The following is a 25,498-nucleotide window of genomic DNA, read 5'->3' as shown; positions in this document are numbered from 1 at the left end:
TCAAAACATAGTATTACTGATTGTATTTCATTACTGAATGATGGCAAATGTTTGAAAAATCATGTTTCTTTTCCAGTTTATCCCTTTGATTGCATCATATTTTTACCATGCAATAGCCATTGTCCATTGCCCACTATGATTGTCTGATGACTAAAGTAGCAGCTATGATGCGTTTATTTTCAAGTTGTAGAGATTTAGACTGTTTGTAGATGAAATTTACGGCTTATTCACGGTATCACAATTTTCACGGTTGGGTGGGGACCCTTCATTTGGAATCAACACTTTTTAATGGATTTTTTATTTACTTTTATTTATTGCCCAATATTGGAAAAGTTTTTCTAACACATCCACTACAACACTAATAATCATATTTTTCATATCTTGATGCCGTAAGATTTAATATTTTAGCCTAGAGGATTATTAACATATTTACTGTGTGAGGCTGGAAATCCAACCCCTCACTCCACCCTGGCTCATTGCCTCAGTGTGAGCCCAGTAACGGACGGGATAGTATGTGCTGCTTAACCCATGTAGTGCAGGTTCCACTGTTTCTTTTCACGCAAATTGATCTTGGATGGCTATCTTGATTTGTTTTCTCAGTGGTGTTATGTTTAATACATTGTGACTGTGTACTTATAACTGTAGTCCAATGGAGGACATTGAACACACTTGCTTTCTGGCGGAAAAGATCTGATTTAAGTTCATAGAGTTCTGATTATGATGGAATTTTTTAACATTGTGTGAGAATGGGTACTGTTTTTGGTGTGGAATGTAAACATTTTTAAGAATATATAAATTTTTTCATTTATAATGATTCAAAAGCGTCAGAAGAGAAGGAGCTGAAAAAACCAGAGTAGTATTGATTACAGGCTGGACGAGGACCAGTACCACTCTGTTGGGAGGAAGGGATCCAGATCTGGGAGTGGTCATTAATTCTTGTCAACAAGGGTTCTTGATCATCTTCAATTTGAGTGAGTAAAACCATTTTGGTTTTTTTGGCATGCATGTTACCTTATGTCTTGCTGTGAATAGATGGATGGACAACAGATGGTATCTGCATTGTCTAATGGGGTCCTTTTTGTATATTAGTCTCATTTCTAACAAGTTTAGATCACTTCTACATCTGGATAAAAAAATAGACTGTTAATTTACCGTTCTTAAAGGCGAGGAGTTCAAAGACACTGTGCAGAATAGAGACGATGACTGTGGCCCCGAGGAGGTATGGAGATGTTTCTAGCAGCGCTTCCTTAAGCGAGTCTTGGTCCTCGTCCTCTGCCTCATCCTGGAACAGGTTCATGCTCCACTTGTTCTTCATTGTCTGTGTGGAGTAGATCTGCCAGCGGAACAAGGACAGAGGCTGGAACGTCAACTGCAGTTCGAGTGTTCTGCAACATTCTAATATTGTAGTTTACAGCTTTAATACTACTTAAACATTTAATACTACATAACATAAAAGTTTACTAAAGACATATAAAAAGAACTGATAACTTTGAAATTTAATATAAATGAAAGTCCCATATCTTTGTTTTACATGATTTCAAATGTATTTCCCTGCATACAAATACAATATATTGTATTTTATATATATATATATATATAATTTAAAAAAATTATATTTGGGTGGCACAGTACTCATCTCAAAACGGTCCAATGATGAACATTTGAGCCCAGAATAGCTGTCACAGCACAGTTCCATGTTACAAGGCCAATGGGCTAATGATTTAGACTGATTCATTATCAAACATAAATTTAAATATAATGAACATTTAAAAAGATTTAATGCTTTTAAATTTTCCTACATAAACTTGATACAATTACACCAGAAATAGTTTACAATTTTTTTACATGCGTTAGATAGGTTATAGGACAAGGTATGAGAACACTAAACCACACATCACGTAACAGGCGTAACGGAAGTTGTATGTAAAATTTGGAGTGTATAGCTCACTTCATTCTCGAGATAGATACTTTGGTAAAGCTCAGCCAAATCTCATCGAGAGACATACACCATTTTAGGACTCTGTCTTATCTATCTACACATAAACCAATAGAACAGAGTACTGCCGAACCCAATTGAACGTAAAGAAAGTCTTAGCGACCAATCTAACAACGCTCAGCCAAATCCCATGGAATGACATCCATCATCATCAAACTTGATGTTGCCTATACAGAATTAAGTTTTATGACAAATTTCAAACCTATGGTCAGTTTGTTCTCAAGATATTAACACATTCACTGCGGGTGACGAGCATTCTCGTCATGCGAATATGGTGCACCGGGCGGTGGACGAGCGAGCTCAGCATAAGGCAGCTGCTTTCATACTGCCTCAGTGTGAGCTGAGCGGTTGCCTGGGAAGGCTGTAACACTCATAGCGAGGTGTGCCTGTTTCGGTGAGTCAGTTGGTGCAATTCGTCGCCGGTTCGCCATTTTCGTTTGTTGTGTATGCTTTGCGATATTGTGTGAGTGGATTATAGTGTCTGTTGACTGTGTAAGTGTATGTACTCATAATGGAGTCAGATGATAATGTTATTGACGATAATTTTTCATCTGATAAAGACAATGAGTCGCAATTAAATGAACTTTCTCCAGGTTGTTGTAGTAAATTCTTTTTACCTGTACAACTCAGATAAGACTGTCCCTGTATGACTTCCGAGTTCGTGTTCTTGAAGACCTGATCCCTCCAAAGGAAGCCCCACTGCTCATCACACCGACGCACAGCATGCATCGTCTCTCCAAACTAACGAAGCGCAAAGGAAACAGCAAGTCAGTTAGCCGGAGGTGCCGCGTTTGCTACCAAGAAGGCAAGCGTAAGGAAACAGTGTACTATTGTGCAGTGTGCCCTGACGAACCAGGTCTGTGTGAACTCAGTTACTTTGATAAGTATCACGAGGACAAATAAGTAGTTTCTAGTCTTTGGCGGTGGGTGGGGATGTATATAGTTTTTTTCTAATTTTTACTTGGGGAGGGGGGAGTGTTAACTGTTTGTGATGTTGTATATTTTTCAAACTAATATGTAATATATATGTGTAATTGATGTACTATCTACGTGTCATTCAAGTACTATATAAGTGTAATTCGCAAGTGTTTGTGCCAAAACCTAGTGCGCTGGGAGCACATACAACACAGGGACCGGCACCCAGTGCGGATGACGAGCAGACTCGGCATGGACAAGATGTCACCCGTTCCGGCCAATGAAGCTTCCGGGATACCTTGGACAACCCTTTTCGGCTATCCTGACTCCGTTTTGGGTAAGTAAAAAACAAAAAAACAAAAAACAGTAGCAGTCGTGGGACTGCCGATAGAAGTGAAAACGGAACTATTAAGTTGAGAGTAATTAACAATACGTTATAGTAGCAGTACATCTGTAATTGTAAATTTGACGCGTTTTTAATTTTCCAATTTTAAAATCCACGAAAAAATATTATCAAATAACTAGAAATCTATTTTACCACGCTAGTAAGATAAATCTTATACCGTAATAATACTCATTTCATGATGAAGAGGTTAAATATTACAAACATAATTAAAATGAATAATGCTAAATTTTAAATACAAATATTAAAAATGTTTAAAAATATATTCATTGTTTTCATTATTCATTTATCTGTATAAAAATATTAATATGTTTCATACTCACTTTTGAACTTCCCATGTGGTCAATTTAACTTTACTTACGGATAAAGTATATAATTGCAATAACAATTAAACCCACAATATTTTTAAAACTAATAAATTAGTTACATTAACTTGGTTCTTTCGTAAAGGTATTTTTATTGCACAATAAACTAATTTATTGAGTTAATACGGTATCAGTGAGCCAATGCGCCAACTACAGTTCCAGCAGAAACGTTCACTCATCACTTCATACGCTACTACAGGCTAAACTAAACTTCCAATAAAAAAATGATAAATTACAAAAAAAATATTCATCTATTTTCACACAACTTTCTCGCTGACAAATTTTGTCTGACCAAAAAATAAAAAAAATCCTCGCTTACTACTTTTTTCTTGTCATTGTAAACGCTATGTAAAATGTAAACAATAATCAAAATTATTTCGAAATTTTTTGAATATTTAAAAATGTAACCAATAGATTGCCAATATTAAGAGCTTTAATTTGACGCATCTTACAGAATTGTACGACATTGGCTTCACTTTTAAATTGCGAGAGGAAGCCGTAAAGGTCATTGATTTTCGCAGTCTGTTTTCATACTCCGCCGGGACAGTTTTAACACAGCGAGACTGACTTTTTCATGCAGGTTAGTAGTCCACGGCCAAGTCTACGGTTAAAAAACACAGCGAGACTGACTTTTTCATGCAGGTTAGTATCATTAGCATGTCGGTGACGCGAACCGAGGATTTTACCCTCTACCAAAACGCTCAACGCGCCTAAAGAAGTTTTCACTTCAAAAAATTCCCGCATTTTCTGTCGCCGGTAATTTTGTCATCCGCAGTGAATGTGTTAAGTGGACATGGACCCACAAATTAAATTTGTCTAGACCCTTAAGTGAAAGGCAAGTCAGTATTGTGCATTTAATAACCAGAGGGTACTCATAGCTGGGGATTTTAATATTGAAATGGGTAATAGTGATAATGGTAATTTGGATTTTTCTAAATTTAGTAACATTCTCAGATCATTTAATCTTTTTATTACAAATAATCAACCTACACGTTTTAATTCCTGCATTGACAATATTATTGTTAATTTTAATAAAAAGCTATTTACTACTACACTTGGTGAACATTGTCTTGCAGACCATGTACCCCTTTTTTTTAAAATGTTTTCCACAAAGCACTTACAGAACAATCAAAACATGTTGCAAGCTAGTAATGGTTTTATTAGAAGGCACAGTGATGAAAGTCTGGATCAGTTTATTTATTATTTAAAGAAAGAAAATTGGGACATGATAAATGATTTTAAACAAAATAAAATTGACATTAAAACACTTTTTAATAGTTTTTTTTTTTAAATTTGTTGACTTATGGCACTATTGCTCACCCTTAGTAAAAACCTCAAATAAATCACGGTCTAATAACACTAAACTTGTCAAGTGGTATACACCGGAACTAGCCAAAACAAGAAATGAAATGCTTGCATTATTCACAATTTACAAAAGTTTGAATTTAAGGGGGTCAGAGCAAACTCAGGCAGCTTATAATGTATATATTCAACATAAAAAAAGGTATAGGAATGAATTAACACTAGCAAAAAAAGTTGCAGTTGAGCAGTATATTAGTAAAGCTCCTAACCAATGCAGGGCTGCTTGGAAGGTGATTAGTAATGAACACTCACCTACACACAGTCAAGATGTAAATTTGGATCCTGAGGAATTCAACCAGTATTTCATAAACTCAATTAAAGAGCTTAGTGAAGGAATTCCCCCCAGTCACCATAGTCCTGATTACTTTCTGGGAGAACGAATGATTGATCAAAATTCATTTGTTTGGCTAACAGTTACAGCAGAGGATGTTATAAAGGCTGTGTCAAAATTCTCAAATTCAAAAGCTATGGACTATTATTGGTTGTCGAATTTCATTATTAAAAGTACTATTGAATTGATAAGTGAACCCCTAGCGATAATTTTAAATAACTGCATGAATGAGGGTTTTTTTTTCACCTTTACTAAAGGTGTCAAAAGTTACTCCAGTGTTTAAGAAAGGTGACAAAAATTGTGTACATAACTATCGTCCAATCTCAATTGTCCCTATATTTTCTAAAATTTTTGAATCAATTATGTACAACCAGCTGAATGGCTATTTTGAGTTTCATAATTTAATTTCAAATAGTCAATATGGCTTCCGCCAGGGAAGATCTACAACTTCGGCTGTATTAAACATAATTGATCATACCCTAGAGGCTTTTGAAAAAAGGATTCCTCTTCATTAGTTTTATGTGACCTCAGTAAAGCATTTGACAGTGTCCTTGTTGATGTTCTTCTTGATAAGCTTGCATTTTACGGTGTTAGTGATTGTGCTTTAAGACTTATTAAGTCATATCTTTCCAATAGATTGCAATATGTATGTGTCAGGAATAAATGCTCTCAAATGAAAACCGTGGAAACTGGTGTTCCACAGGGTTCTATTCTTGGGCCTTTTTTCTTTATTGTTTATATTAATGATCTTCCTAAAAACCTCAATACTCATTCAGTGATTTACGCTGATGATACCACCTTACTTTCTAGTCATCATAATTTAGACTGTTTGGCACAAATTACCCAACAATCTGAGAAAAGGGCTTATGAATGGTTTGCAGCAAATAAGCTAGCATGCAATTTGGATAAAACACAGTGTATTACTTTAAGCCTCAAACAGGAAATCAATTTGGTATCGGTCAAGCTCCTAGGAATTAATGTAGACTCAAAATTAAACTGGTCAACTCATATAGATACTGTCTGTAACAAAATCTCTAGAGTAAATTACTTACTTTGGAAACTCAAAAGTTTTGTTAGTCCAGAGTATTTAAGATTGGCATATTTTGGGCTTTTTCAGTCGCACATATTGTATGGTCTACTTGTATGGGGTCATTCTTCACATGTCATTGACATTCTTGTGCTACAGAAAAAGGCTGTTCGTAATATTGGAGGAGCCAACCCACTTGAACACTGCAAACCTCTTTTTGTACAATTTCAAATTCCCACAATAGTAAATCTTTATATTTTTCAAGTTTTATTGTATACAAAATCTAATTTGAATCTTTTTCATACAAGACAGGAGATCCATCAATACAACACTAGGGGAAGGAATAAGATTGATATATTGCCTCACAGACTAGCTAAAACTAAAAGCTCGTTTAACCCTTTCCACTCGGATTTTTTCACTAGTCTGCCCCCTCAGCTCGTATTTATTTTAGCATATTTTCAGTAAAAACCCATTTTTAGCAAACTGGAAGTCAATAAAGTATATACATTATTATATTGTATAATAATTTTATTTTATTTCTAATTTATATTTTAGAGATATAACATTTGATAATTACACTAATAAGTTTTATATTTTAGCATGGTATGGTATCGTTCAGAACACTCTGCAGGATGAAGACCAGAATTTTTTGAACAGGTTTTACAATAGTAAAGTGTTTCCTTTCTTCCTCCTGGCACCTTTCTATTGCTACAAACAGCACAGTCTTTAGTTTTTTTTGTTGGATGAGCTGCAAGAAAGTGAGGTTGTTTGTTTAGCCTTTCTTCTTTTTCTACTGATGAAGGACGACCCCGCTTCAAACTCATAGGGTTACGGACATGGCCTACAAGTTCAGTGATAAGGATTTCTCTGAAATTCCTGTGTTGAATTGTTTTTTCTCCATGGTTTTGTTTATTCGTGTTGAACAAGAGAAAGCTATTTACTATTCCCACTTCCAACATCCAGAAAAATAGCTTTCTCCACTACTTCAGAGATTTACGGGGAAACTTGTAGGAAGCAATATAGTGGTCTGCTTGGTCCAAGCCACCCATATATTTGTTATACTGACAGATAACTGTTGGCTTTTGTATGTTTATTTGATTATCCTTGCCTTAATTAAGTAATTCAGCAATAACTTCTGAATCAGAAAGAAAAGAGGTACTTGGTAACGACATATCGAGTCACTAATGCGAACGCGTCTGAAAATTGGTTAGGAAACGTGACTACAATGACAAAGCAAAATAAATCAGCAGCCGACCAATCGTAGTTCAGCTGTAATTTATTAGTTCCTGAGAATGCCGTGCGATCGCAGCACCAATCGGAAACATCGTAGGCCGCCTAAAAATAAAGAAAAGCTGACGTCACTGCAATGTCGGATGGCGTCCGACATACGAGCGGAACGGCAAAATAGCAATGTCGGACGACGTCCGACATACGAGCGGAAAGGGTTAAATTAAATTTTATAAATTTTTTTAATAAGCTGCCTGATGATGCGAGACTTGTTTCCTTTAAAATATTAAAAAAAAAGTTATATGATTGGCTAGTGAAAAATCCTTTTTACAGCATTGAGGAATTCATGAATTGCCATATTAATGTTTGGTTTTAGTTTATAACTAACTATAATTACTTTTATTTATTGCTACTTTACTTAAATTTCATGTGAACTTTTTACAACACTTTTGTGTTAATGTAATTTTTAGCTCTAACAATGTATGTAATTTTAAAATGACTTGTCCTATTTCTGTAAACAGATCAATGGAATAAATGATTCTTATTCTTATTCTTATTCTTATTTCTCAAAATTTGTCTTACATACCTAGAAATATTAAAAACTAAATTTTGTTAATAAGCCCACTTTCTCAATTAAAACCAACTTACTTGCAGGTCTCATTGATAGGTTGATAATCCCTGATCAGATTCCAGAATTCGTTGAAGAACACAATTGGCTTGTAGTGTTCTCCTGTTACTGTGAACTCCACGACTGCAGAAAACAAAATAATAACAAATTTTTAAAGACACACTACACTAATGCTTTATTTTATTAGTAGTTTATTTTACCACTGAGTATTGTTAACTTAGTCAAACAGAATTTTTATATTTGGTAGCAGACATTTCTCAATGAGTTCTTTGAATTCTTTTAATTTAACACAGTGGAAAGTATATAAGGGATATAATGAACTAATAGTACTGTTCTTTTAAATTTGCAACTGTTTAAAAAACAAAATTAACATATAAAATTTGTTTATTAATGTATAAAGCCATTTTCAATGAAGCCACTTTTTATAATGATGCTTTACAATTGACCTGATTTGGCCAGCTTCTTTCATCAGGGGTCAATTAAATATTCTGGTCTGATCAGCCTTGGCACATGATAGTCTAAAGGAAAACTGAAGTTGAACAGATCATAAAGCAAGAAGAGAAGAGCAAGATCTTTTCTTCTCCGCCATTGTTTAAGTAACTGGTCTCAACAGAAGCTACATTTAACCCATTAGTTTGTAGGGTAAGTGAGGAGGGGTTTGTCAACTCTAATTTTTTCTTCAAAATTGAGTCCTAATGTTCACTTCTTCATATGTGTATACACCAACTCATATTAAAATCCAAAGAACCATATGGACTTAACATTGTTATCTAGCGAATTAACCAAAATTCAAAATTGTAATATATTAGTTTTACTTGAAAATTAACAACTTATCCAAATTTGTCTAAATGTCAAAACTTTTATTCCATTTTATAAATCAGACATACTGTAATATAATGATCAATATCAAGAAAATACTTTAGAATAAATAATAATTAATTTACTAAATTGTAGCTAAAGTTAAAAAATAAGATTATTTAATTACAAATTAAAATTTAAATGGTTTATTTAATTCAAATCACAAGATTAAAAAGTAAGAGATGGAAAACAATAATCCAAAAACTAATAGTTAGTCTAAGTACTAACATTCTGAAGTGGTTGAAAATGTTATTACTCTTATCTTGTAGTAAATTGCAAATGGCGCAATCACAATATGCAGCATGTAAGCCATTGTCAAAGGCATTACTACACATAAGGCTCATTATACTGTATATTCAAATTACATAACTCTGAAGGAGTAAATATCTAATTAAGATAAAATTTAAGTAACTGCTAAAAAAAGAATAAGACTTTACAAAATATAACATTTTAAAAAGATGTTATTAAATATTTACAACTGGTGACTATTGTATTCCATATAGAGGTTCATATGGGAAAACCTTTATTGAATATAAATGATAAACAATTAGTATTAACAGATCATACTTTTAACAATTCATTAGTATTGAAACACTAAAATGTACATGCCTAAAATAAAAGATTTATGGATTTGAGACAAGTTCTTATTTATAACACAGTGTTACACTATAGCCCAATGTTAAAAGTGGAGCCTCAAATTGTGCTGCCAGCAGCTAACTGGCGTGGCTTCATAATTTAGTTAATTAAAAATTTAAACTTTGAAAATTGTAAAGACGAGTTTGTGAAGGAAAAAAAACTGCACCTATAGACATATATAAAATACATACAATATTTTTTGTGATTTCTGTTTTAGCTGTGTTATAACTTTGCTATGTTCAATAACATTATTGGAATTGTTCACTGATCCATTACTCGCTACTGATGATTTTATTGCAGTTCTTATGATCTATACACTCAGAGTGAATGATTACTGTACTTACACTCGTTTATAGGTGGTGGAACTGAACCTTGGACCCAGTTGGTCTGGTCTGTCACCAGGTTGATTGTCATATTAGGGTGCCAGTGTGACACAATCTCAGTCTTCAAAGTTTCTGCTTTCTGTCACAAAACGTTTTTGTTCAATATCTTTATTGTTGAAAACATAACATTGGATAATGTTTTAGAAAAACACATTTGCTACAGAATGACTATTAAAGCTTTCCTATTGTAATAAGATACTATCACTTGATTACTTTTCGAACCCATTTGCTGTTACATTTCCAAAATAAATATTTAATAACATAGAACTTTGTTATATTCAATCAACAAGAGAGCCAAATCAACTTTACTAAAACCATTTCAAATAGAAAAGTAATTTTTTAGAGATATCTGAACTGTTTTTATTTAAATTTACAAAAACTACAACATGTAATGTACTATGTATTACACTACTATCTACAGCAACAGTTTTATGTACTAGATTTAGAGACTTTTATGCTTGTTGAAAATTATATATTGCAGATAACATAAGATTAAAATTCTTTTGCCAAAATATTTTGAATGTTGTTATAAATGTTTTATCCATTTTGTTATTCTAAATACAGTTAAAGTTTATAGTCCTAACAATAACCTTTCTTAATATTGACACACACATCCTGACACTTTATTATTACTGAGAGTAAAATACAAGTAATTTTATAGTTGGAATAAATGTGAAAGAACATTATTATTTCACAGTAAATAATATAAGATAACTTTGTTGATTATAAACATTATTAGGAATATTCTCAATTAAATTTACACTAAGCTCATTATTTAAGTCCAAACTCTCATTTCTAAATCTTTAGAATCTCTCTCTTTGACCTAAAATGTTTAGGTCAGAGGGAGATTCAGTTTTTAACAATAGTTTTCAAATGTCACATAATATGAAAAATTAAAAGAAATTACTAAAAGTTATATAGGATGAATATGTAAGTGTTCAATATTTTTATCTAAAGCCATAATGTACAAAACAAGCTAAATTATTCGTACAGTCAGATCCTGGTAATCTTTGGATGGATCAATCATATTGCGAGCGTTAAAAGTTCTGAAAAATTACTAAAAGTTATATAGGATGAATATCTAAGTGTTCAATATTTTTATCTAAAGCCATAATGTACAAAACAAGCTAAATTATTCGTACAGTCAGATCCTGGTAATCTTTGGATGGATCAATCATATTGCGAGCGTTAAAAGTTCTGAAAAATTACTAAAAGTTATATAGGATGAATATCTAAGTGTTCAATATTTTTATCTAAAGCCATAATGTACAAAACAAGCTAAATTATTCGTACAGTCAGATCCTGGTAATCTTTGGATGGATCAATCATATTGCGAGCGTTAAAAGTTCTGAAAAATTACTAAAAGTTATATAGGATGAATATCTAAGTGTTCAATATTTTTATCTAAAGCCATAATGTACAAAACAAGCTAAATTATTCGTACAGTCAGATCCTGGTAATCTTTGGATGGATCAATCATATTGCGAGCGTTAAAAGTTCTGAAAAATTACTAAAAGTTATATAGGATGAATATCTAAGTGTTCAATATTTTTATCTAAAGCCATAATGTACAAAACAAGCTAAATTATTCGTACAGTCAGATCCTGGTAATCTTTGGATGGATCAATCATATTGCGAGTGTTAAAAGTTCTGAAAAATTACTAAAAGTTATATAGGATGAATATCTAAGTGTTCAATATTTTTATCTAAAGCCATAATGTACAAAACAAGCTAAATTATTCGTACAGTCAGATCCTGGTAATCTTTGGATGGATCAATCATATTGCGAGCGTTAAAAGTTCTGAAAAATTACTAAAAGTTATATAGGATGAATATCTAAGTGTTCAATATTTTTATCTAAAGCCATAATGTACAAAACAAGCTAAATTATTCGTACAGTCAGATCCTGGTAATCTTTGGATGGATCGATCATATTGCGAGTGTTAAAAGTTCTGAAAAATTACTAAAATTTTTCAGGGAAAACTAGAATTGAAATGAAAATTTGACCTTGAAGTAGTAAGGGCCTACTACGGTAATAAAATTGGCACTTAGGGTTCCCCTACCTTCAACTAACAATTGCTAAAATAAATGCCCTTGATGTACTGTTTGTGCTTTTCATTGGAGACCTTCAGGAGCACTTGGGGGAGGGTTGCTATCCAGTGTCATACGCGGATGACACTGTCCTCGTCACAAACAACAAGTCGGTGCAGGCACTGGAAATTGACACCTACAGATCTATAACTAGAGCTAAGCACTACTGCCTGAACAACAATCTGATTTTCAATGCATCCAAAACCAAATGCATCATATGGGGAAGACATAAAGATTATGTATCTTTGCCACTGGACCTAGAACAAGTGCTCTCTGCAAAGCATTTGGGTGTCACAATTGACAATCGTCTCTCATGGAATCAACATGTAGACATAATGTGTTCAAAACTCAGCACAGCTCTTTTTGTTTTAAAGAGAGTTAAACACATTAGCACACCAGAAGCTACTAGAATCGCTTACTTTGTGCTTTTCGAGACACATGTTCGCTATGGAATAGTGCTTTTGGGGGGCTCTTCTATCACCAACCTTCAGCGAGTCCTAGTTATGCAGAAGCGTGCAGTGCGAATCATGGCTGATTTAAATCCTCAAGAAAGCTGTAGAGATGCTTTTAAGAACTTGGGCATACTCACAGTGGTGTCTATTTACATTACGGAGGTAATATTACTGGCTATCAGACAAAACTGCTTGAGGAACCGTGATATCCATGAACGCCAAACAAGACATGGCAATGACTTCAATCTGCCAGCCCACAGATCAGCTCTATTCGCCAAGAAGCCAACCTATGCAGGTGCCAGGTTATACAACATGCTACCAGACAACATGCTACCAGGAGAACTTAAGAACCTTGGCCCACAAGTTTTGAAGAGGAAAATGTTCAAGTGGCTAGTGGAAAACTGTATACAGCCTAGAAGAATTTATGACCATCAACACCTACTAATAAAAGTTAACAAAAATGTTTTAACTTATACTTTTTAAGATTTGACGCTGTCTCTGTTCTTGATGAATATGAAAATAAAGTCTATTGTCTATACAAATAATTTTTTAATGAGACATTTATCTAACCAGTAACTAATCAAGGGTCTTTTAACCCATTAACATATCACAGGTGCGAATCACTGGAAATGGCGGAACCACAGTCACGAGACAATCTTGCCATGAAACTTTGACTGGATGGTTAAACTGTTATCTGCTAGTTAGTAGCACTGAGCAGGCTCTGAACATCTAGCACATTTAACGTTCCTGGCTAGTATAACTGCTTAAAAATATAATTATTTCTTTTACTACAACCAGTTTATGTTTATTGTCATTTTAACAATAATCGCTACTCATAATAGGTGGAGTTATGGCATATTTCCTTAAACGATGAAAGTCAAAGTTGTTCATTTAGGTCATCGTAAACAGTAAATTAACTGTTTTTAAAAAGTATTTTTTCAAAGTGCAAAATTAGTTTTATATTCTACATTAATCTGTAAAGTATGTACGTATGTGTCTCTGATGTCAAAACAATGTAAATAGTTAGTTTTGAGCTTCTTCATCACCAATTTTTTTTAGCTCTTCTTACGAACATGACTCCAGATTCCAGGAGTCATGTCTGTGACAGCGTCAGATTCCAGACGCTGCACTATGAGGACTATGAGGAAGGTGAACTGGAGCTAAAGTCATAATTCACATTGAATCATCTCTCTTACTGAACATTTTTATATACAGTTTTTATTAATCTAATTTATATAATCTTGGTTGATAGCCTATAATCTAATTTAACCTGCATAATGTATTTAATAATTACATCATCAATGTTGACTAAACATGGCTCCTAATTTGGCTCTCATGGTTTTGAAACATTCGTCATAAATTTACTAGTATAACTTAAATCATCATCTCAATATAAAAATTACTAATCGTTTACAATAGCAATCAATACTATATTTGAAATTAAGATGCCCTATTTATAGAAAGAATTACATCAAAATAAAACTACTAATAAATGTTTGTACTAATAATAATTCTGTGAATTTTCTTTTCTGCATTATTTTCAGCAGTAAGTAAAACATACGTACCAACACCTCTTCTGGAGTTGCAGCCGTCTCTCCGGTCAGCAAGTTTTGTGTCTTGGTGAACCGCAGTTTACGGAACTTGTTCAGTTGTCTGGTTGTGTGCGCTGTGTACTGACTGAGGAATGTCTTCTCATCTGGTCCCTTGCTGGGGTCATAATGTTTGTCGTGCTTCACCACATACACGTGCAGGTAGATCGATCCATTATTTCTCAGTTTCTACAGAAACATTGCCTTTATATCTAACTGATTTCTTGTAATGTTTTACTTTTTATAACCCTTATAAAAGAATAACCAGTTCTCTGGATAGTTGAATGACATGCACAATAACTCAATGAAAAGAACTTACTGGTCCTGACTCACCACCATACCTGAGGATAAGTGTTGGCACAATATTCATACAATTGGGTGTTTATATACTTCAAAAATACTAAATTCATATTAAGAACTAAATGTGCCATGAAATACACCCATCTTACGGGTAGAAGTGGTGTAGACAATTTTATAAACAAAAGTTACTGTACAGACCAATAGACAAATGGACTGCCCTTTGACATTTTGACCCCAAAATAAATTGGCTTCTTCCTTCAACCAAGAGGAACCTATATTCCAAGTTTCACGTCTCTAAGACCTTACAATCAAGTTATCACACTGAGGAGCAGATTTGGACAGTTGACCTTTAATCTTTTAATCCCAAAATCAATAGTGTTATTCCTTAAACCAATAGGAGCCTATATGTCAAGTTTTTAGTTTCTATCAAGAATTATCACTCAGACAGACAAATAGACATTCAGATTTACCTTTGATATTTTGACACCAAAACCAATAGAGTTCTTTCCTCGCCAAGATGAATAATTATACCAAGTTTCAAGCCTCTAGTGTCTTTCTATCAAGAGTTAATGCACAGACGGACAGACAAAAACACGATTTTAAGATAGCCCAGTCCGAGTCCTTAATAATACCTTTACTATAGGGTGTATAAACCTAACATAGTAATAGCTTACACCTGATCAAATCCCATTGTGCTTTGTGACAGCTATCTACTTGTAAATCAACTGATTTAATTCCTACTTTACTTAAGATATATTTAGTGTACTCGTATTATGAGGAAATCTTGTTTATTCTGAGAATGAAATACATAATATAATTGTATTTTTATACTTTTTTCACATTTATGTGACATATATTTTACTAATTGAAAACTTCTACACAAAAATTTGAGATTATATTTCTATATCAACTATGCTTGTTATGATAAAAATTTGTCCATTTAATGTAATTTTATCATATTTTAGTTCCTTGTACTACAAATGTGTTACGTCAAATATTTTGGATGTAGCTATTCACGGAAAGAAATGAACATAATACTTGGATGACTAGGGGAAATTACCTAATAGTTTGTCATATTTTGATAACAGCAAGGTTACTTGATAGGAGAGATAATATTTACAACCTTGATCCATTTAAGACAAGCAGAAGTATTCCTTACTATAATTTGCTGTTATGTTTAGGTAATAATTAGTGGATCTTGGCAGATAATAGTTTGAAATGTTATACCGTTAACACTCAAAGAGTATTATTTTACTGAAAATAACCTAACAAACTATTTTAAGTAATGTCTTCTGATACATTTTTTGTAACAAAATATTGAGAAGGAAAGTTGACAATTTTACTTTTCCTCAGATTACATTTTTGTCCATATACAATAAAATACTGATAATAGAACCGAGAATAAAATTTGATTGGGTGAAAAATTAGTATTGTAACCTGAATCCAAAGACCATCTGTATCAGACATTTATATGAGTGTTGATCAATTCATATACAAAGAGCAAAGATATAGTAAATTTTTATAAATCTCGTGTAGGAGTAATTTTTAAAGACATGTAGAAAATGTATGATACTTTCCAATTACATTAAAAAAGATTTAAATCCCACTTATGATTTTTTTTGTTTCTTATAAAAGCTATCCAGAAAGTAACGGATGTTTTGAAATAAAAGTTTATCAAAGTGAAAGGAAAAAGTTTTTTATAATTATACATTTGAAAGCTACATTCTTAGGCAATTTTTTCAATAAAGTGAGAAATAAATTTTTCAATTTTAACTGTATGGAAATCTAGTACCTGGGATCTTAACCTTAAAAGTCAAAATTAAAAAAAATATTGAACTTTTAATATCATTAATTTGTCACTACTACAAGGAAAACTTGTGCAGTACGCTGATAACAATGCTTGTCTCTTTCAGAGGAAGCTCAACACAAAGTTGATCCTTATTTGATATTAACAATTGTACATTTCAATAACATCAATATTTAGATAAACTCATCAAAATCCAGTGCCTTGAATGTTTTATTATGATCTATAGACTCTTGATAGCGGCCCTGCCTTTATGCTAGCAGACCCAATACTAAAGGATGTAAAGGATCTCGTAGTTGCATGTATGTAATACACCTTGATTTGGGGTTAACAAGGAATAATCACATTGATCATATTTGTGCAGAAGTGTCCACAGAAATTTATGTCTAGATCCTTGGAAAAATGCTGTCCATGTTGGGTACAGATCATGGCACATTATTGGTTCATTTATCCTCAACTTTTCTATCCAAAACAACAAATTTATGAGTGTATTCCAATTATTAAAAAGGTTAATCACATTATCGTAAAGTTAATTTAGTCATCCAGGAAAATTTTTTAAAATTTGAAACTGTTTTTAAATTTTAGAAACGTTATTATTTCTTATATCTGAATGTGCCTCAACTAGAGGTGGAGATATACACAAATATGAGATGAGCAGCAGAAGTATCTACTAAACGTGTATGCACAAGATGGTGGTTTATGAACATTTACCCTCACAGGCACGTGTGTTTTTTTTTTTTTTTAATAATAGTGTTCACAAGTTTCCGCTATATGATAATGAAACCACTCAGTGAAAAGACTGAATCCAGCACTAGAAGTGGGTTGGTATTGGTGAAAATGACTGGAGCATGAGTGTGGGTATGGTTGTAGTTTAAATGTGGTCTCAATCTGTCACACATCTTTAATTTTAAAATTAAAAATTGGTGTTTGCTGTGCAAAGTGTTTTGTTTACAGGAAATACACAATTTGATTTGATATGGTAAGACTGCTTATTTTGTCTTCTGTCAGTCAAAGGGCTGGATGTATTTGGAAAATTAAACAAGATTAATAATATACTTGGTCTGTAAAAAAGCCATATGAATCCAAAACACATCATTTTAAATTCCAAACTCGTCATAAAACTACATCTTTTCAATGAAATGAAATATATTTTTCACATACCAGAACTTTTAAAACCACACAGTGATAATCAATTGCAAATACAAGGCACAGGTGTTTATTATTAATATATTTAACGGATTAACCTAACACAAAATAGTCCTTCAGTAATTTATTTAAGTTGAATTGTTTACCATCAGTTCAAAAATATTCTTTATGGCTTTTAACGACTCAATCATTCAGTAGAAGAATTCTTTTGCACAACATTTTATTATTTTTATATACCAAAATTCTGTGAAATCAAATAATTCTACTCGGTGGATTTCCCTATGATATAATAGTACTAAAATTTACACTTAACAGAATTAATTTTATTAGGCCTTGGTGTGGTGAAGAAATTTTGACCTCGATTCAATTAGCATGCATTTAGTTTAAAAAAATTCTGATTTTGTCAAAGTTAAGTTTATATTATGTTTCTTGGAAGAAGAAATTACATATAAAACAATTGTTTTAAAAAAGCTCTATCGGTACTGGCGGATGTGTTTTACATGTAGACGAACAGTATACATGGGCGCCTTACTGTTATATTCACATGCCGCCTCGCAACACAACACTGATGATAGAATAGCACTGGTTATTAATTGATTTTTCACATGACATGCAATCCAATTTGTTTTCTAATGTTCATACAATAACAAATTTTAGTATTCCTATTAATTCTATACCAATTGATAGCAAATTTCACAAGGAAAAGTTTGATGTCATTTATTTGATGTAACAACCTCTAATAATATTACAAGAAACAACAAAACATTAGTAACTAGTGAAACTAGTTGTCTAACATTAAAGAAATGTCGCAAACATTGTTTGCGTTGTAGGTCTTTCTTTGCAAACATATTCCAATGAACAGATGTTTGAAGCAGATGATCTAGTTGAGAAAAGAAATTATCGAGTGATGTAGCAAAACCAATTTCTAAGCTAAATTTCCCACGGCAAAAGTATAGGGAAAAAGTCCTGTTTTTTCAAGTTCTCTCAAAGTATACGAACAGACATGGCAAACCAAAATTTGTATTGCAAATTTATCATTTTGGTGCACACTTATTATGCATTATTATAAAAAAAAACTATACATCAAATTAATCTGTGAAACATTCCAATTAATTTGATATAATATTTGTCTTGTCTTATTTTCGATTAGAAAAGTTTGATCAAAAAGATGACTGCAAAATCAACTACTGACTACACTACAAATCTATGAAACTTTCAGGCTTATATATTTTCTAAAACTACATAATATGTTATATACTACATGATATATGACTTTTGACTATCTGATATTTTAGAAATCTTGGAGAAAAACATTGGCTTGGTGCAAAGTGCCAAGATAAAATTGGTAGGCTTTACATTTTTTTTTTTTTTTTTTTTTTTATAAATGCACTTTAAATTTCTTTATCGAGATAGATATATAAACTTTGATTTGTAGTTCTATTTTGATTAAACTTTAAAGAGGCAGTTCAGAGTTTCTGTAGTGACAAGACTATTTTGGATGATTTGTACCTTTCTATAATTTTTTTTTAACTCTTTCAGTTACAACATCCATTTTTTATGGACGTCTGAAAATGGGCATAAGAGCCAGCAATCGTTTAAGTGGATGTCTATAAAAAAAACAGCAAAAATAAAAATATCATCTAATGTTTACAATATTATTGGTTTTAAATGTTTATTATATTCCTGAAAAACACATTATATCATGTGTTTCAACTACATTCATAACATTAATCATGAAAAATTGCAATTAATCCTTTGAACAGTAACAACAAAGCAGCCACATTACCCCATTTTAGCCACCTTCAGTAATGATATCACTATTATGGTCTTGTATTTATTTTAAAGCTGTGTGAACATATATGTTGCAATTTACTTATTTTTGTTAGTGAACTAAACTCGCATCCCTCTGCGATATTTAGAAACTAACTGTTGTAGTTCTAATTACATCTGCTAGGTGTTAGAAGGGTGTTTTGTGAATGCTACAGGGCCAGCTTGCTCCAGCAAAATGCTAAGATTAGCAAACAGCAATCAAGCTACATGTTTCTTGATTAGTTTTATGTCTTTGTGGATAATAGTTTTATATCTGGGACACAAGGTCTACAAAAAGGACCGAGGAATATATTTAGAAAGCTTCTTATAGGTTAATACTATAATAGGAGTTTTTTTTAATAAATACAGTTTTTTAATATAAAAAAAGTGGTTAAATGACTTTTTCTCACAAAACGTCATAATTTCTAAACAAACACAATGTGTATGCCAATATATGATATAAAACTATTTTACAAATTCAAAAACTTATTTTCCAGGGCTTGTTTGATCTTTGTAAAGTTAGTGCATGAAAGTTAATGGTAGTCAGACATATTTATTTTTTCTGTATTATGCCAGATTCATGTTAAATTTGCTATATTTATGTACTTTTTTCTCAGATTGTGCTTAAGGTATGAGTATGAAATTCTGATCTTAGTTTTTACGTACTATAACCTAGATATTTATAACATTTGGTACAATATTCACTCATATGTTTATCCTATGGATATAAAATGCATTAAAAATTAAATAATAAAATTAATACTTTTTGCTAATAAATAAGTAAATAAACAAATAAATATACTTATTACTTTTAATAAATAAATGTAGAAAAAACTGTTTTTAAAACATTGGCACTTTATTTTGATAAAAACCCATCTTAAGGTGCAAAAAATGTATAAATTATATAATAAAAAAGAAAATAATAGAATCAAATTTACATACTTAAAATGAAAGCAAAAAAATAGTATTTTTAAACATATTTATTTTAATTACAGCTGTGTTTTCGCTATTATGCCAAGATTGTAGTAGATAACCTCAAGCATAAACAAATAGATAACAATTAAATAAAAACATTTAAAGATATGGGTTAATTTTATCGAAATAAACCAATTAAAATGTATTTAATTAAGTTTAATTTTGTTCAACGATTTTTTTTATGTATATTTTGTTGTACTCACGTTTTATTCCTATACATATAAGAGTTTTCCTTTTATTTTACAAATAAATTTTACTAATAGGTATATTTGTTAATCTATTTTACCATAGAATGAAATGTTTCCATTTTGTGTACTCAAAGGTGATTTGGTTCCCTCTGAATAAGTATATCCACTGATTAGCGTTTGTTTTATTAAGTGCATGTCTTATAGATATTGTGCATGGAGTTGACACTCAACATGTTTATTTGATTCCTGATTCATATGTATCACAATGCTGTAAATAATATGCTTTATTTAAATCTAAATTACAGTTATGTGCTAGGTTAGTTATCCACTAACCGGGGGACTTCCAGGACGACTGTTGTGTGAGGCGGCTGCAAATTTTTTACTCTTCAATTAAAATCCCGCAAAAATCCTGATAAATCAGTAAATAAGTGCTACTTTTTCAGTTTGATTCAGTATTATATAAACAAATCTACATTCTGAACAATAAATTTCTGCTTTTTACTAAAAATTTTCGACAAAACATAAAAAAACGTGCTCAGTCAAGATATAGGTTATGAAGAAGTTCGTACCACATTAATGAAGAAATTCAATTCTGGATAACTGCAGGTCACGCAAGTACAACTAAAACTGCCTTCCTTTTGCTTGGAAATATCTTTCTTCAACCTCAAAACCTTAAAACTTCCATTTATATATCCATACACACCAGCTGAAAACCCACATCACTCTGAACCGGGAGGGCCGAACTTTTTCAAAATTAAAAACCCAATTGGTCAAATCTTTTCTAAACTAACAACATTAATCATTTTTCATTTCAAAAAATCACAACATTAAAATTGTTCCAGGGAACTTAGCTGACTCTTGAACAGCATAAATCCCTGATTGTTGTATAGTTACATTAGGACTAATTTAGGACTAGGCCAATCTGGCCACTTACCTACATAGTTAGTTTTAGGAATTCAAATCACACAATTAAAGCTTTTGATCAAATTTGGACTAATATAAGACTAGGCCTATCTGGCCACTCATACAATAAGTTAGTCTAGACTTTCTCGTTGTTAACTTACTACTAATTGACAAAAAGCTACCCAACACTAGGCTAGTTTTTAAGTTATTTAAAGTTACTTAAGCTCATCAAGAAAATGATTGTTGAAACCTGTTGTAAATGTAAGAGAGCCCATTGATGAAAACAAAACCGACTCAATAGCCCTGTGACATATGCTGTAAGTGGTTCCCATGCAGACAAAGCATGTAGCAAACTAAAAAAAACACTTTTTGTTAACATTAGGAAAAATGACTACTGGGTCTGTCCTATTTGCATAGAATACTACCACAATTTAAATTTAAGCTTAAAAAATCTTGATGTAATAGGCCTTCTTAGGGACAATGAAAAGAAAATCAATGATCTAAAAACTCAAAACGAAACTTTGTTATTGGAAAAAGAAACCTTATTAGAGGATCTTGGTCTTAAGGAAGTAGAGTTAACGAGACTGAGGCAAGTAGTCATGGACATGACTGAGGAGGGAGTGAATGGCGGTTTGAACGAGTGGAGGGTTAAGGGGCATAGGGGTGTAGCTGTGCGAATGTTGGGGGGGCTCGCCGGCCGGAATGTGTGGTTAGGTTGGTTTCAGACAGTCATGGAGGGGCTGTGGTGACCGGCTGAGAGGGTCAAAAATTGGGGATAAATTTCAAAATTTTGGAAAATGTGCAACCTGGTACTTCTTTCATGTCCATGATAGACCGAGCGGGTGAGGTAACCAAACAGGCAGGGGACTCTGATTTTGTACTCCATGGTAGGGGGGTCAAATGCCATTTCAAAACCAAACAAACTTGGAACTGGGCTCCGGGTTGGACAATCTTGCGGAAGGGCTCAAGGGAAGGGTGCTGTGGGTCGAAACACCCCTACAGATTCGACAGCCCGGACAAAAAATGAAGTAATAAAAAAACAAAATGAAATCATACAACATAAATGTAAACTAAATAACTGGGCGTTCCTAAACATAAATTCAATGTTAGATAGGACTTGCTTTACTAGACATGGCCTACACCTTAATAAAACGGGCAAGGATGTCCTAAACGACCTAATAATCAACTATCTCTCACTAGTCAGTCCAAAAAAAGCACTGGATGAAAAAAAAACGCAAAAATAGACATGACCCTGGAAAAAACACATAGATAACCACAAGCCGATATAATATCCCACGACGGGACAGAAGGGCTAAATTGGGGAAAAAAGCTTCATCTAACAATATAACAGGGTCCTGTAAAGTAAATTCACCTAAACATAAGGGCATTCTTGAAAAAATAACACAAACTGAAATATTTTTGGATGACAATAAACCTGATTTTTTCTTAGTTCTCTGAGCATGGTCTTGAAGATTTTAAATTAAACATGTTGAAAATACAAAATTACACTTTTGCAAAACAGTTTTTGCAGGGAAGGGATGAGAATGGGAGGAGTTGCAATCTATAAGCAAAATCAGTCTAAACTATAAGTTTCTAAAAAATAACCAGCATTGGCAATAAATTATCTGAGAACAAGAATTTTGAATGCTGTGAAATAATAACCGAAGTAGATGATAAGAAAAACCATTATTGGCATCCTATATAGGAGCCCTGATGGAAACATTGACATATTCCAAAACAAATTAACACTTTACCTCTCTAAATTAACACCAAAAGAGAACAATATAATACTAGGTGGTGATTTTCAACCTGAATATATTGTGTGAAAATAAAACCATATTAGATTTTAAAAATAGTTTTAACAAGTTTTGGCTTGAATCTAACTGTAAAAGAGGCCACCAGAGAAACTGATACCTCTGCCACTTGTATCGACAACTTCATTACAAATTTTGAAAAACACAAAACGAAGTAATCGAACCACTCCTATCTGATCACCATGCCATATCACTAAAATATTGATACTCACAAAGGGAAAAATTGTAAAAACTAAAAAACAAATAAGAAGCATGAAACAGAATAACCTAGATGAATTAAAACTTAGACTGAGAAATGAAGATTGGAGAGATTTTTATAACGCCCCTAAATATAAATGACAAATATGGAGCTTTTATCAAAACTTTTGCATACCACTACAATATAGCCTGCCCTTTAAAAGAAGTTACCATAAAAGAAAATCACAGAATTAAATGGATGAACAATGAAATAAGCAATTTAAAAGAACAGGGCATATGAATTGTTTAATAAATGGAAAATAAAACAAAAATTCAGAAAACAGACAGAAATACAATTCAGAGCCCTTGAGACTTACAGATTAAGAATCAAGTCAACAAAAGCAGAATGGTTTAACAAAATAATAAATGAATCTGACAACAAACAAAAGGAATCCTGGAATGTTGTAAATAATTTTAGAGGAAAGAGCACTGATAAGATAACAAATATTGAAATAATTAATTGGAAACAAAAAATAAATCACCCAAAGCAGATTGGAGAATTTTTTAACAATTACTTCATAAACATTGCAGACCAAATAAATGAAAATTTAAACTATTGCTCTGATGACAATGACGGTCCAAACATAGACCCTAACACAAAACTAGAATCTTTCAGGGCCCATAGATGATAGAATACTAAAAAAATACTTTTTTCAAAACTCAAACCGAAAACATCGGCCGGAGTGGATGGTCTATGTATGAAGGCTATTAAATTCTGTCAAAAAGGAACTGACTAAACCCCTTGTGGAGTTGGTGAATGCCTCCATAAACAGCTGCACCTTCCCGGATGCCTGCAAGGTGGCCAAGGTGAGGCCTCTTTTCAAAAAGAAGGGTGATGAGTCCGATGTCTGCAACTATCGTCCAATATCGCTCCTTCCGGCAGTATCCAAAATCATTGAGAGGGGTAATCTGTGACCAGCTGACTCTCTACCTGGAGGAAAATAAACTCCTGGTGGAGAGGCAGTATGGCTTCAGAAAATCCAAATCAACCAAACTGGCCTTAATTGATTTTGTAAATGGTTGCATTGATGCGGTCGAGGCTGGTGAGACGGTATTCGGCTGTTTTGCTGACCTATCGAAGGCCTTCGACTGTGTCAATGCGGTCATCTTATTGAAGAAATTATCAGCACTGGGCGTTCAAAATTCTGCCATCGCATGGCTAACCTCATACTTGACCAATAGGTAATCAGGTAGTGGAGGTTTCTCAGCACAACCAAATTCAAAATTAAATCCACACTTTCACGACCCAGTTTGATCCGAAATGGCGTGCCACAAGGTTCAATCCTGGGCCCTTTGCTTTTCCTGGTTTATGTAAACAACATAACCAGTAAGATTCCAGTGTGGAAAATCTTTACATGTTCGCTGATGACACTACCCTAGTTACCAGGCACAGAGATTGTGGAGTCCTGGAATTAGAATCCTTCATCAAAGCAAACAATCTAGCCCAATTTTTTGAAAAACAAACCACCTCAAACTCAATCAAGAAAAAACAAAATGCATCTGCATCCAGACAAAACAAAAGAAAAAATTCAAAAAATTCCTGGACTCCTAGCTTGTGCATTGGTGACAGGGAGATGGATGTCACAAAATCAGCAGAACTGCTGGGGGTGATATTGGATGATGGGTTAGACTGGAATGAACAGTTGGTCAAAATTGAAAGCAAATTAGCCAAAGGCGTTTTTGTCCTTCGAAACCTTGCAAAACTCAAAAACAACCAATTGGAAAAATCTGTATACCACTGTTTGTTCGAGGTCTCACATCTCTTACTCAATCATCCTGTGGGGGGGCTCAGCCTCAAATCTCAAACGAATTTTTACTTGGCAAAAAAAAGGCCATCAGAGCCATGTTGGGCTTGCCTCCCTCCCCGCTCACATTGTAGTGATCACTTCAAAAACCTAAAAATATTAACAGTTCCATGTCTATATATTTATGAATGTGCCTGGTACATAAAAATCTCAAAACTTAGAATTTATAAACAATAGTCATAATTACAATACTAGATTTAAGAACAATTTCTCAATGCAAACATAGGCTTACTCTTTTTGAAAAAAAACCAAAT

At 32.9% G+C, this 25,498-nt stretch overlaps 1 protein-coding gene across 1 annotated transcript in view; it reads right to left on the bottom strand.

Moving 5' to 3' along the window:
- The window catches only part of LOC124356925 (cleft lip and palate transmembrane protein 1 homolog), a 50,236-nt gene that overhangs the window by 12,945 nt on the left and 11,793 nt on the right, over nt 1-25,498 (bottom strand). Inside the window, exons 4-7 of the mRNA XM_046808230.1 lie at nt 14,240-14,452; nt 10,093-10,210; nt 8,275-8,377; nt 1,153-1,385 (exon numbers count right to left, since the gene is read on the bottom strand). Of these exons, the coding sequence (XP_046664186.1) occupies nt 1,153-1,385; nt 8,275-8,377; nt 10,093-10,210; nt 14,240-14,452 (667 nt within the window). The remainder of the gene's footprint in view (nt 1-1,152; nt 1,386-8,274; nt 8,378-10,092; nt 10,211-14,239; nt 14,453-25,498) is intronic.

This window comes from Homalodisca vitripennis, chromosome 3 (assembly GCF_021130785.1).
Source record: "Homalodisca vitripennis isolate AUS2020 chromosome 3, UT_GWSS_2.1, whole genome shotgun sequence".
Taxonomy (NCBI): Eukaryota; Metazoa; Arthropoda; class Insecta; order Hemiptera; family Cicadellidae; genus Homalodisca; species Homalodisca vitripennis.
The sequence above is the reverse complement of the archived record's forward strand: the minus strand, read 5'-3'. Positions and strand labels throughout refer to the sequence as shown.